Source organism: Pteropus medius, unplaced genomic scaffold (genome assembly GCF_902729225.1).
Source record: "Pteropus medius unplaced genomic scaffold, Ma_sr-lr_union100, whole genome shotgun sequence".
NCBI lineage: Eukaryota > Metazoa > Chordata > Mammalia > Chiroptera > Pteropodidae > Pteropus > Pteropus medius.
Genome location: NW_024355008.1, coordinates 7,217,912 through 7,233,148, shown reverse-complemented (window position 1 = coordinate 7,233,148; position 15,237 = coordinate 7,217,912). Strand labels below are relative to the sequence as shown.

The 15,237-nt window shown below is 36.5% G+C and overlaps 1 protein-coding gene across 21 annotated transcripts in view; it reads right to left on the bottom strand.

Annotated features, from left to right (window-relative positions):
* Positions 1-15,237, bottom strand: part of BBX (BBX high mobility group box domain containing) — a 245,057-nt gene that overhangs the window by 81,235 nt on the left and 148,585 nt on the right. For 19 of the 21 annotated variants that reach the window (XM_039856879.1, XM_039856889.1, XM_039856878.1 and 16 more), the window contains 2 exons: positions 6,065-6,235; positions 960-1,202 (listed from right to left, as the gene is read on the bottom strand). In XM_039856879.1, the coding sequence (XP_039712813.1) occupies positions 960-1,202; positions 6,065-6,226 (405 nt within the window). In that variant the 5' untranslated portion in view covers positions 6,227-6,235. Of the gene's footprint in view, positions 1-959; positions 1,203-6,064; positions 6,236-6,886; positions 7,005-15,237 lie in introns of those variants that run through there. The other 2 variants (XM_039856884.1, XM_039856887.1) reach the window with 1 other exon arrangement.

The following is a 15,237-nucleotide window of genomic DNA, read 5'->3' as shown; positions in this document are numbered from 1 at the left end:
ATGTTTGGGTGGCAGGGGTTTTTATGAATCAAGATTGTTTGCCAGTTGCAACACTGAAGAAATAATATTAGAATTAGTCTTTTCAGGTTTAACTACAATGATATTGCTTTGCTTTTCTCTTACTTGATAAATCCATTACATATATTTTAAATATACTATGAACTCACATTAATTTCAGATTAATTTAGAAACAGATCAGTCGACACTTCTTGAAGAAATTTAGTCACTGTTATCATTTTTGATTCATGTCTCACCTCTCTGAAGAGTCTTCCTACATGGAAATGCTTCTCAACAACTATTGCCTACAGTGTTTACGAGCACACACACGTCACAGTACATCCTATTCTACTGCCATTCATTCATTCATTTATTGCTTTTAAATATTCATGCTGCACTGCCTACGAAACAGAAACAAGTCGAAGCATATCTCTTGATAATTGTTTATTACACAATCAAAAAATGTTAGAGCTGGAAGGGATACAAATATCTGTCCAACTTCCTCATTCTAATTAAAATTTAAAGAAAGGCAGCTAAGACCCAGAGATTGACTGAGATATGGTAACAAAGCCATTTAGCATCAGAACTAGATCAAGACTCTTTTCCATGACATGACTAGACAACAGAACAAGGGTTCCTAGGAAAGCTATTTAAAAAAACACCCCAAACGGTCATTCGTAATAAACAAATCGTCAATCGTAAAAACCAATCCCCTAAATCAATCAGTGGGTATATACAATGAGAAAATACTTGGTAATAGATTGCTCTTGTCATCCCACCAGTGTCTGCAAGGTGAACTTGGAACTGAGGAATAGGTACAAAGCTTTTATGTTTCACTTAAAATCTGATTGAGGACTCATGTTCCTGCTGCTAGGCCTTCAGCAGGAACTCTGCATTTGTTAACTGGGGGTTAGAGAATTGGTTGCTCACAACCACCATAAAACCTTCTCACTGGAACCTACCTCCTTGGCCATGTCTGTGTATTTCTGCTTTTCCTTTGGATCGAGAACAGCCCACCAATCAGCTAGTATCTTTGTAGCACCTCGGTTATCAAGCCTGGGGTGTTCCTGACGTACAATGGAGCGATGGCGTTTGCAAAATAAGAGAAATGCATTCATTGGTCTCCGGGCCCGCTGTTCTGGTGATTCATCATCTTCAGTCTCACCAACATCTTGCTCTAGGCCATTGGCCCCAAGAAGTTGAACCTATTAACCACCAAAACAAAAGCTAGATGTTTAAAACTTCCTGGACAATTTTGCTTGAAAAATTAGTCTTAGTTTTCAAATTGCATTTTTTTCTTAGCTCCATTTAAACAATGTACAAATTGGAAAACAAATGATTTTTTAAAAATCATCAACCACTGTTAGTGGTTGGTAACCAACTTATGATATATTCTCTGCTTAGTTTCTATAGCAACCTGTGGCATGTCTCCATTACAGCATTTATTACACTGTGTTATAATTGACTACATTTTTTTCTCTCTCACTAAACAGTGAGCTCTTTGAGGACAAAAGCTCTCTTATTTACCTTTACAATCACAGCACCTAGCTCACTGTCTGGTGTAACATCAGTATGTAACTAAACAGTTGAATGAATGACTAAACCCATTCTGTAGTATATGGGTCTCAAGATTAACAACGACATTCAAACAAAATATACAAGTATTAAGAGTTGCCCTCTTTGTGAAGTGCTTAACTATGGCTAATAATATGAAAATGTTTAACATGAATGTAGATAATAAACATCTAACATACACTACTCAATGTTTTTGTGCATGTCACAAGTAAAGCCTCCTACTGTGAAAATCAAAACAGAGAATTAACATTATTTGAAGGAAGAACTACAAGCTTGTAAATATCGAGCTTTCTTGTCTGCTGAAATACTACGGTGATAGAAATAAACTCATCTAGGCTTAAACCTTCAAAAACAGCCTGAATCATCCCATTTTCTAAGCATTTTATTTAATTCAAGGTCTTCAAGAACTTCTGCAAAGCTCTGTCTTGTCCATTCCATCTATGTAATTCTCATTGCTATTGCCCTAGTGCCACTCTGGCTACGGTCTAGACTTCCTGCCTTTAATCTCTTACAATGCTTCCTGCACATAGCTGAAGATTAAATTTCTTAAAGAACATCTCTGATCATAAAATCTCAGTATATATTAGGATTGTTAAATATCTTCTAATGCTAAAATATGACTATTTTTTTGGAAACAGTGAAACTGTGAATAGAAATCCAGAATGCTTACTAAACTCATTTCCTTAATTTCTTGTTCCATAGTTTAACTATCAAGAAGGATCGAGATTGTCATTAGTCTGCATTATATAGTAGGGCAGTAGTTCTTAAACTTGGGTGGGCACTGGAATCCCTGGAGGTCTTCTTAAAATACAGACTGTTAGGTCTCATTCACAGAGTTTCTGATTCTGTAAGTCTAGAATGGACCTTGAGAATGTGTATTTCTAACAAATTTCTAAGTGATGTTGACGCTGCTGTTCTGAGGATCATACTTTGAAAACCACTACTATAAGGCAACCATATTCTTGTATATCATGTTTATTGGGGGACTGTTATAGACAAAATACTCTAGGACAAATCGTTAGCTTAATCCAATTTGGTATTTTTAAAAAATCTTTTAAGTTTAAATTAAGTATTACAAATGCACTTAATTAACCATCAATTATCTTCAAACACAAATGGTACAGAACAAACTTGAAGTCATAGTTAACTGATTTGTAAATACATTAGGGATTATTATTGGGGTGAAGCCTACATTTATTTTTCTCATTATGTATACAATCATTAACAATGATTTCCATTTTCAAGGAATATTTATTTAGCATTCTGGAACTGAGAAGCTATGGAAAAACAGGCATAAAAAATGTATTATGTAAGCTGAGAAGGTAATTACATTTCCCTTCAGAAAATAACAACTTTAGATGCAGTTACTAAATTACAAAACTCAAGCCAAGAGCTTGAAGAAGAGATAAATAATGTAAGATCCAAGCCCAGAAAGCTCACTGTTTGGGGAGGAGAGAAAGATATGTAAACAAATAAATTAAAAAGCAGTATGCTGACTGCAAAAGGAACCAGTGTGACAATGAAGCGCACGGAAATCTCCCTAGGAAAGCTGTCTGAGCTAAATTTTAAAAGATGAATTAGAATGTGTCAGACAGTCAATGGGGAGACATGGGGAACTAACAAGGATTAAGGCTTGATAGTTTATTCAAACACTAATATGTAGTTCAATATAATATATCAGTTCACTGGTATATAAAAACTTAGAACAGGGATCTGAGAAATGAGTTTGTAGAAGGTAGGGGCCACACTTCATAAAGAATATGCTCTGTCATGTAAAAAAAAAAAACGTGAATTTAACCCTGTAAATGAGTGGTTTCAGATTGTAGGAACCAATAAAATAACTTGAGACCAATACAGATAGTCAACTTCACATTCGCCGAGTACAAACATCCAAAAAAACACAAAAGTTTTTAAATACTATCTAACATTATAATTATTTCAATTAACCAAAATATAAATAAGAGAATAAATAAATAAAATTGAATAAAAATGAAAAACTTATTTTTCTTTCACCAGGGGCTGAGTAATACTTTATAACAAATCAATACCAGTACCAGACCAGAATATGGAAACCACAGCTGGATGTGACAGAGAGCCATGATTGGTTTTAAGCAAAGGAAAGACACTGTTAGACTTGTATTTTAAGACAACTCCTGTCAGCCATGTAGTGCATGAATTATAACAGCAAAACTAGAAGCAACCAAAACCAGGGAAATCGGTTACATTTATTCTAGCTGGCCAGGTGAGAAAAGGGACAGAGCTGAATCAAAGCAGTAAAAATGAGAATGGATAAGTGTGAACAGAGACAATATTTATTTATGAGGTAGACTGGTATCTAATTGAATTTAAAGGTTGAAAAAGGAAGAATGTGTCTAGCTTTGTCAGTAAGATTCCCTCATACACAAAGAGAATGCTTTTTCTCAAATGACAGAAATTATATCTGGTTGGAAGAAGATCAGTATTGAGCAGGCTGAATTTGAAGGGGCTCTCCGTAAAGTCTCATCTGAGATAACCAACTGAGGTAGCAATATAAAGGTAGTAAGATTAAGAGTGTGGACAAGATCACCGAATGGGGATTAAAAAGACAAGATTCAATGACTTTCTTCTTTCACTCAATAACTATTTACTGGAGATCTGCTATGGACCAGGCACTATGCAAAGTAATGCAGAGAGAGCAGTGAGTATACAAATTCCCTGTCCTCGTGAAGCTGAAAAGTGGCACATCCGCCTTCTACTTTGAAAGGGTCCCTCTGTCTGCTTTGTTGAGAAAAGACTGTAGATAGGAGTAAGAGCAGAGGTAGGGAGAGAGGTAGAATAAATGATCTGCACTAGAAATGGTAGTGGTTTGGATCAAGGTGGCAATAGTGAAGTGGCTAAGAAGGGGTCAAATTGAGAACATACTTTGAAGGTATAGCTGAGAATTTGCTAATGGATGGACGGATATGAAACTGGAGCTAAAAACAAACAAACAAACAAACAAACAAAAAACCAAATGACAAAAAACAGCCGAAGTTTCAGGTCAGACCAACCAGAAAACTGCAATTGCCATGTACTGAGAAAGGGAAGCTGCAGGAGGATGAGATTGGAGGAGGAAGGAAAAAGCTTATTTCTGAACACATTCAAACTGAGATTCTGATTTGATATTTAAGCGGATATGTTAAGTAAATAGTCAGAAATACGAGTCCAGAATTTAGGAGAAAGGTCCAGAATGAAGATGGAAATTAAAATAAGAGGCCCAGAAGACATCAACATTTGAGGGTAGAATAATGGGAGGGCATCAACTGAAAGAAATTAGGAAGGTAGGGTCGGGAAGGTAGGAATAGAAATAAGAATGAGTGCTATCAAGGAAACTGGAGAGAGTCAAAGACCAAGGCATCAATAGGTACAAATGTGTCGGAAAGATCAAATTAAGTATAAACTTGGCAATTTCCTCAACTGGACAGAGTAACACCCATTTCTCTGAACAAGGAAAGGAGGAGGGACAGATGGGCAAGGAGTAAGAAAAGTTTACAGTTAAGTAGAGGAAACTGAAGGAGTCATTTCTGGTGGCCTCTATTTTCTCTATAAAAGAATTTATAAGGTCCACAGTGAGAAAGACCATAAAGGGCAGCCAGAGAAATGGATATTTTGCACTGACACAAAATATGTATTCATTTATTCTTCCACTGAGTACATATCTATTCAATACCTACTATATGTCAGGCACCATTCTCGGTTCTAAGGAAGAAGAGGACAAGAGGGACAAGACTTATATTCCAGTCCAGAAAAACACACATAAACAAGGACACACACAGTTAAACGCAAAGAAAATAAGTAAGAAGTGCTATGAAAGAAATCCTTTGACCTGGAATGAGATAGGTGGGAGTGATATCTGAAATGATAAGGTCCCATCTGTTGGGGAGGCAGTCCTTGTGCTGAGACCTAAATGCTAATGAGGAAGAACCAGTTACCCAAGACCTGGAAGAATACGTGGCTTTCTAAAGTCACTTGCATGGTTGTGTGACTTTCTAAACAAGAGCCGGCTGCTCAAGTGTGAGAGGAGAAAAGGAGATTTGGAGAACTGACTGACCACGGAGGCTTGCTGGGATGAGAATGTCCAGATGCCACAGAGATGAAGACCTGAACAGCTCTGAGACTACCTATTATAGTGGGACTGGACTGGAAGCAAAGAAAAGGGGCCAGAGGATCAACAGATTGGGTGCCAGGGAAGCACATCAAATTTTATGAATATCCCCATCTCCACTGCGCCTGAATATTACCTTCAATTCATTAATTGACAGAAGTACTACTTAAGAAGGATCTGTTTCAGTCTGCATTATTAGAAAGTACAGACACTTTTAAGGATCATCATATTTGGAATAAAAATGTAGATAAAGTAGTTAAATAGGATTCAAGTTACACAAACTGAGAACCGCATCTTTCACACCATACATGTTCACTGAAATTTCTAGAATGAATGTTCAAATTGAACTTTAATAAACAGAGGAATTACCTTTTCAATATCTTCCTCTTCCTCTTCCTCTTCCTCCTCTTCTGAAAAGTCAAGAAATTTCTTTGCTAGCAATGGATGCCACTGAAGACACTTCCGTTTTGGTCGTTTTCCAGCCCCTTCTCCTTCTGCTGAATGATCTTTATTTCTATTACTGCCTTTCATTACTGTGACCTGTGGAACGGAAAAAAAGGATAGAAACAAAGAAATCAAAGTAAATTTGATTAAAATTAGTTTACTTAGCTTTAATTTGATTATAGTTTTAATGATTAAAGTACCTACTAGCTCAGGCGTTTACTGAATTCAGTAAGAATTCTAAGTACATAATCGAACATTCATTTTAGTTGGCTAAACTGAGATAATAAAATTAGCCTTTTATGAAATCTACTTCCTTCCACTCTGTAACTTCAGAACTCAAAATCCAAATAGAGTGTTAGGATGGCTACAAGCTACTGTCACCTGTTCATATTTATTCAGGGTAGTGTTTCTCAAAGTTTTCCATCAGACAAATGTGAAAGATGCCTCCCAGGGGAGAAGAGGTGCTCAGAGAAGTAGCCTTCCTTACCTTTTCCAACGCTCTTAGTTTATAGTAATAATTTACATGAATTTTGCATTCTATACTATGATAAATCTGAGCTTGGAGTGTTAAGTAAAATGAATACTTTGAAGAATCAAATGTTTTGAATTTAAAACTCATAAGATAACACACATTTTTTAAACGACTAACTGTATGCAGCCTCCAAGGTCACAGTACATGAACACTGTAGGTCACTTAGAGGGATGAGCAACCTCAGGACCCATTTGTTACACACAAATCATAAATACCTTAGTGTCTCTCCATTACATATGCACCACAACCCCTTGACAAAATTTTACTCCTTAGTTTGTTCCTGCTCCCCGCCTCCACTGGATGATTGGGTGAAATAGCTAAGCAATAGCCAGGCTGTGAATTTTAGAAGCACAAAATTCTAAATTATTTTTCAATGGCTTTAAAAATGAAAGTTTTTCTCAATAAAAATAGTACATATTATAAAGGTTAAAATAATATAAAATGAAGTTTACTTACTTCATCATTCTCAGCCCTACAACCCAGAGGTAAATTATACATGTTAATTTCTTATATATTTTATTGCAATTTGTTTATTTTACATTTAATCATTCATTTGAAGTAATATTAATATAGAAATTATTGTTTATACATACTCATGAGAAAATTCAAATAATGAAGTTAAACTCCATAAACTTAAATGGTTCATGTTGAGAGTTACAAAGACAAAATCAGTTTAAGTTTGTCTTGGTCTAAATGCGTGCAAAGTGATATCAATAAAATTTTAATGCCATGGTGCTAAAAATGGGGTCCATGAACATATTATTTCAAGATTCATCCAGTTCTGAAGCCTTCAAAACAATATAGCATGGGCAAATTTATTCTTCTTTAATTATTTCTAGATTTGGAGTTATGCTCAGGTCTTCCTCCTTCAAAATTTCTTTTAAAATCAATGTTTCCTTCTAGAACGTGCATGACTTCATTCTTTAAAAATTTTTATATCTGGAACTCATTCTGATAAAAGAAGTGGGGAAGGGATCTAGCTTATTCTTTTTTTCCAAATACTTAGCTGAATATTCCAACACTATTTATGAAATAATCCAGGTTTTCCTCATGCCTTGACATGCCATTTTTATCCTAATTACCACATGTGTATGAGTTTATTTCTAAATTCTCTTCCATGTTAACATCCCCCCATCTACCTGTCTGCCTATCCTATCTAATTTTAATGTCCTTAGAGACTAAATCATTTTATACACCTTTACAAATATGTCAAGTAAACAGCCATTAATATTTTTATGTTGCATAGATTGTGTTCATTTTCATTTGGTAACAACTATGTAATATTCCAAAATAAGAAGGTATCACAATTTATTCAATCATTCCACTACTGATGGACATTACTTCTTGCGCTTCAATAAAATAATTCTCATTTTAATAAAATATTTTTAAATTTTTTGATAATCCTCATTAATTTATTAAAAGTCATGTTTAGTCAAAAAGGGGGGGGGGTGGAGAAAACCATGTTCCTGTGGTTTTCTTAGCAAGAAAATTCTGCTGAATAACTGAAGCAATTACATGATTTGTGTGGCTGCCTCAAGAGTACAAGAAGTTATTGAAAACTCTAAATGGAATTAGTTAGCTGGTGTGCTCTTAATAAAAGAACAAAGATTTCTTGTGAACTGATGATAGACCATTTAACAATTCTCACTCTATCTACAAATAAAACTTGGCACAGGCAACCCAATTTCCAAAAATACCAATGCTACAGAGAGAGAAGAGGAAATGGTTATTCTTGTGGCTTATTAATCACTTCGGGATGAGCTGCTTGAGTGGTAATTAAACCCATACTGGAGGCCCAATATTTTGTAACACATTTTTTAAAGAGCAACAGAAATCAATGGGAAACTGTAAGTCAAGCAGCTGTTATCAACTGGAGAGGTCAAAGTGACTACGAGTGCCTAGAGAAAAATATATCCTTTAGCCTCAAGGGTTTTGATTATGCTTTTTAATTTATGTGTGAATGTGTTTAAACATATGTGCCTTTGTGTATATGTGTATAATTTCAATATTTAAACAGAAAACAGAATATCAAGAATCAAATTAATGGATGGTGTATGCAGCTTCTGGATTCAAAATAATCACATTAACCCCCCTGCCCCCCACTGCTCTAATTCTTTCCGTGCAGCTAACATGCTACTATAGATACTATATGTCTCTTCTTTTTTGTATTTATTTTTTTCAGGTACAGTTGATGCTCAATATTATTTTATATTAGTTTTAAGTGTATAGCATAGTGGTTAGACATTTATATAATTTATGAAGTGATCCTCCTGACTAGTCTAGCACTCACCTGGCACTATATAGTTATTACTATATGTTTCTTCTGATACTCCCTGAATTAACCTTTCCTTCCCCAGTAATACACTAGAAAGACTTTGTATTGCTAATGACACCACATTTAACCTTAAATAATAATTATTTGGGTATGTCCTACCTCCAACACTTTTTTTCTTCATGATCCAAGACTTTATTTAAATATCTTTATATGCTTAGAAGTGTCCTGGCTCACCAAAACCTCAAGATCAGTTAGATGTGAGGGCTGTCACAAGCAACCACATGAACTCTGCCTAATTATGGCTATAACATATCAGTTTTATATGCTGGAAGGGCTTCTAAATTAACTTCCACCTCTCTCATCCACCTCAATTCAGATATTCTTCCCTGAGTGGTTAAGGGTGGGAGAAGGCTGAAAATTGTATATAACTGATATGCAGGCCAAAGAAGCATGTGGTGTGTGAGAACCACCTGGGTTTTGGGAAAATAAGACTGATAATCTCTAGCACAGTGCCTAGAACACAGTAGGTACGAAATAAATATTTTTAGTCTGAATAAAAGATAAATAAATGAATTGGAAATAGTATATCTCAGACAAAATAGTCAAGAAAAGTATAACTGACCTAAGGACTATGAAATACCTGAAACTATTAACTAGATACTTTAATAATTTATAGTTATCTGATTACTTTTTAATTTCCTATGGATTTATTTTCAAAGTGTTAAAAGAATGCAAAAGAGTGGGAGAAATGATGCTCTAGAGTATCATTCAGAAGTGAGAGAGAAATGAATGAAAAGACTAAGAAAAGGTGGGAAAGATAAGGGCAAACAAAGAGGGCAGAATTCTGAGCCTTCACCTTATCACTCATTTCAACAATGTAGAAGAAAACTGGTTAATATTTGATAGTAACAGAGGACTACCTTTGTACTTATTTTGCCACTAAACCCCCACACATTGTCAAGTTTGGCTTCTTGTTCTTGAACAAGAGCATATTAAGCAAACAATCTATACGCAATAAATGAAGCAACTGGTAGACTTTATTCAAAAGGGGTCGTTCTACCATTCTGCATAGCATTTCCAGAATAATTGAAGTCAGGTTATTAACTATCAGTGGACTCTACTTGAAAGATTCAATATCTTATGCTGCTGAAATATCCAAAATACTGAACATTCTCTTTTATCTTGTAAAAACAACCAACCCATGTGTGCCTTTTTCCATGCCAGGATGAGTGATTAGATACTGATAGAGCTGAATTAAATGTAAATCAAATTGGTGCTGTATTAGGAAAAACCTCATTTAACTGTATTCTTCAAATTCAGAAAGCCCATTTATAAAGACCTTTACTAAGCTCAAACTTCATGAGAAATTTAAAGAATGTCAAAGAAGAAACAGTACAAAGCAAACACTACATTTAACCAAAGGAAAAAAATGGACACTAGAGCCTGACAGGCCACATTTAGAATGCTGCCTCTACCACTAACCACTTGTAATGTCACCGACCTTGCTGACCTTCCCTGTATTTTAAAACTGAGTAAAAGTTCTACTCTGAGAACACTTTTACATAATAACTGGCATAGAGCTTGGCATCTGGAAGTTTTCTCAATGTTGTTAAATCCTTCTTTTACCCACGAGCTTTGTACAGGGATAATGGGTTTAACTGGCATTGTCTGATCACTAAAACTCAGCCCAAGATGCTGTTCAGCAGAGCACGGATGTCTCCCATTTAACAGTGTATGCTGCCCAGATGATGTAACCGCTGAAAATGAAAGATGGAAAGTTTCCTTTTTTTTGTCTGAGTTTTATACAGTCAGAAACAGTGCCTTGGCACAGTCGTAAGTTTTGTGAATAAGATATTGAGTCTATCATCTTGTCTTACAACTCAGGCAATCAGTATACTTCGGTCTTTAAAACACTGTATGAACTGAACTCTCACAGGGGTATTTTAGAGTTTAAACTGTTTCCTAAATGTCCAATAAAATCTCATTCAAATCATATTAATGGAAATTCAGACATAACGAGACAAGGGAAGGTAAGGGAAGCCCATGAAATGTCACTGCTAGACAACCACACATTCTAACCACAAGTAAGGCCTCTCCTGGGTCCAACTAAGACTGCAAAGCTTCACAGCTTTCTCGTGTCTACAGCCTGAAGAAACTGTGACAAAGTGGCAGCTCTAGAGCTTCCACAAAAATTAGACAAACCTACTTAAAATCCTCCCAAAGGGTCCTGCTTCTTTCAAGCCACTCCTTACTTTCCATCCTTCAGGAAGTCCCACTGACACAGAAGCTGGCAAACAACCCAACTCTGAAGCCTTGCTCACCCTAAAATTCTCCCGTTTTCTGTCAAAGTTCTTCTCATACTCCAAGGCCCAGCTCCCATATCCCCTTCCTCTCTAAAGCTTTCTGTGAAAACTTTAAGTCAAAATTCATCACTCTTAGCTCTTGAGCTTTGACTGTACTTGACCTAGTTGTGTCAAGCACTTGTCATAGTGTTTTACAGTTAGTTTTATCTATTCCCCCCTTCCCCAACAGCCAGATAGACTATGAACTTCTAGAGAGGCAGTACCATGGTTTCTTCCTTTCTGTCCCAGTGCTTAGTTAGCACCGAGTCAGGTACACAGCAATCCCTGAAAAATGTATTTATTGGCTTATAATTTACTCGCCTACCACTAAACCACCTGTAACAACTTTCTGGAAAGACCTGTTCCTAATGGTTTTTAAAACACTACTAATCCACAGCTAATATTTATTAAATAGTATTTGCTATGTATTTAGTCCTCATTATCTCATTTAATCCTCACAAGAACCCTCTGAGGCAGGTACTTTTATGAATCCCAGATGAAGAAGCTGAGGGTAAGTTGCCTCGGGTCACACAACAGTGGAGGAGGAGCTGGCACTAGAACCAGGAAGCCTAACTCAAGAGCCCAAATGCTTTCCTAAGACAAGGAACTCTGATAATCAGATAGCCTTCTGCAAACTGACTGAGCATTTCTCATAGAACAGATAGCTTATGGGCCATGGAAATATCCATAGGGAGCATTGAGGGGCTGAAAAGTGAACATGTTCAGGGTTCACAAGAGAAAAGCAAGTGTACATCTCTGCCTTCAAGTGACAATTACTTTAGATTAACTCTAAAACTCTTCGAAGATAAAAGCCCTACAAATGCTAATCATTATTATTTATTGTAATTCTAATGACAATTCTAAACTGTAGACCAGGGGGGTCCCTGGACTGTTACCAGTCTGTGGCCTGTGAGGAACTGGGCTGCACAGCAGGAGGTGAGCAGCTGGCAAGCAAGAGAAAACTTCATCTGTGTTTGCAGCCACTCCCCAGCGCTAGCATCACCGCCTCAGCTCCATCTCAGATCATCAGGCATTAGATTCTCATAGGAGCTCTGGTCCCTGGTGCCAAAAAGGTTGGGGACCGCTGCTATAGACAGTAAATGAAAAATACCTCATTCAATAAAGTAATACTCTCGTTTTTTAGAAGCAATTCAGTCACTCTATTCACGTCAAGTGTCTTTAAATGCACTCCTTATTGAAAAGCAGTAGCTCTTCAAAATTGAAACTTAATTCTGTCAAGATGTTATCTATATGCTCTTCATGAATACTAAAATAAGGCACCCACTATTCAAAGAAGGGCTTAGCTGCACCGGCAGTTCTGGACCCTGTGCCCTTACCTCATGAAGGAATGTGTATTTTATGATTTCTAATACTCACTGACATTTAGCCTTGGGAGAGAGCCCTGGGAGAGTTTAATAGAGTTCTTAAATGCATACTGCCCTAGGCTACAGATAGGAACAACAAGAGATAAGACAGCAAAAGCAGTGTCTTAGAGAGGAAAACCTTTTTACATAGGGAATTCAGTAACGAGCTAAGACATGTTCCCCGCTACCATTCAAAAGGCCAACTTTCTGTTTCCCTATAATTTTATGGTGGTGTTTTTATTCTTAATCAGAAAATCATCAAATTCTTATTCTTCCACAGGCCTAGCATTACATGTTGCCTCTTTCAGTTTCAAAATTAACAGAAGTTTTGTTTAATGCATTTATTACATGGTTAGGACATAATTATCACATTGACAAGAACCAGCAGCACTAGAATACAAGCTCCCAGAAGTCTTTTCCTCATTTACTCTCAATGCAGTGAAACACATACTTACTGATTGGTGGTGAGCTATCCACTGTGCGAGTTAAGTGTCAAGTCTTGCCTCCCACTCAACTCACCACCCGCCCTGCTCTCCTGCCAGGCTAGCTTCTGTCCTGTTCTGCTGCACTGTCCTTCCTCTGCTCTCTCCAGCCTATACTCCATGCCCCCAGCCTCACTCTCTGTGCAATCCTCTCTGAACTCTCGAGTCTAAAAGGCTGGCTTTATTTTCCCCAGTTCATGTGTCTTTCCTTCCTAAGAACCTTTTTTTGACCACCTGCATTTCATGGCAGTGTCATATTTTTTGACACTTGATTGCATAACAATTATTTTTCTGTACAATATATGCATGATGATTTCATGTGAATTCCTTCCGGAGACCCTTGAAATTAATGAACATGCCAGACGCATTTTTTTCTGGATTTGTAAAGCAAACATAGCCATGCTAGATGGTCACAGAATACGTGAGGCAGTGAATACAGAAACAATATTTCTCTGCTTTCTTATTATGCTTTTCTTTATGTTATTTTGCTAGAAGAAGAGATATAAGGCCTGAAAAGAAAATATGCATGGAAGGAAACATCAGAACCTAGGAAGGGCTGTTCAGGAGGGGAGGGGAGAGAGAGCAGAAACAGGCATATTGACAAGGCGGTGTCATACAAATATAATGAAATCTAAGTCATCTCCAAACAGCTGTCAGTACTAGTCTAAAAACGTGTTTCAGTAGCTTTATTCCCTTCTCTGGTTATTTGTCAATGACTCTCATTATTCTCTCAAAATAGGATATCACAGTATCACCTTCGGCTCAAGAGCTCGACTTTTTTCTCATAATTGTTTGCTAATAAACCCCAACTCTGAACTCATCCAATCATTTTTTTCCTCTAGATTTAACCCCAGAGTTTGCTGGCTGCTCCTGTGGTCTGATACCATTACAAAAAGTTTCTAATCTCAGGTGCTAGTCAGAAATCCTTTTTACTTGTCTTATTCAGTCTTACCCAGCCCCGCGGTGGCCCATTATAAATTCTTCGTTTCTCCTCAACTCTTACTGATGAGTAAAGGCAATAATAACAATTTTATTAAAATAATTATATAATAAATTTTATGTAAATATTTACATTCATATAAAATGCTTCTATATATAATATTGCTTCCTGTGTGCCTGAAGCTAAGAGCTGTATGAGCTTTATATTAATTAATTCTCTCAGTTCACAACAAGCCTAAGACGTAGGTACTATTATCTCCTTTTTACAGATGAGAAAATTAAGGCTCAGATTACATAGTTTGTCTCTTTTATTTTATAAATTAACAAAGGTTTTTATTTTATGCATTTGTCACATGGGTAGGACATAATTACCACATTGGAAAGAAGTACAAGAAGACAAGCTCATAGAAACTCCTTGATTATTATCCATTCAGTTGAACACTATGTATTGATCACCTGATGACTACCCATTTTGTTTGTGAATTATATTATGTCCAAGGTCACACTGCTAGCACATAATTGGCAGAGCCAGTATTTGAACTTAGAAGGTCTAATTTCACGGTATGGTTCCTGACCATTATACACTACTGCTTCTTAATAATAACAAACTTTATTAAACATCTGCTAGACACTTTACATGAATTAATTCCTTTAATCCTTGATACAATTCTTGGAGGAAGGCACTGTAATGGTCATTTTATACACCAAGCAACTGAGAAGGACTAAGCTTAAGCAACATGCCCAAAGCTACTCTGTCCACTTACAGAGGAGCCAGATTCAAACCTAGATTTTCTGCTCCAGAGCCTGAGCTCTATCCTAATCACTTCTCCACACTGTCTCTCCCATACCAATCACAGTCATTTAAAGAAAATGCCTCTGCCTCCTGGTTAATAGGAAGGTCTTCATATGTGGACTCTTCTAAAGTCCCACCTGGCCTATGGAATTCAATACTTGTTTCTTCTTCTATCTTTTCTCAAAGGCAAAGATTCAAGGTCAACTCCTCTTACTCACAATCTGTGCTTTTAATCTCTTTTCCTGCTACTTTGGGCCATTAGTCCTTCAGTTTCTTTGATGAACTATTGATAAACTTTGTCAACAGTTCCTTCTAGTTAATACCTGTTACTTCAGTCTACAAACAATCTTAAATCTAAAGCCCTCTTTGAA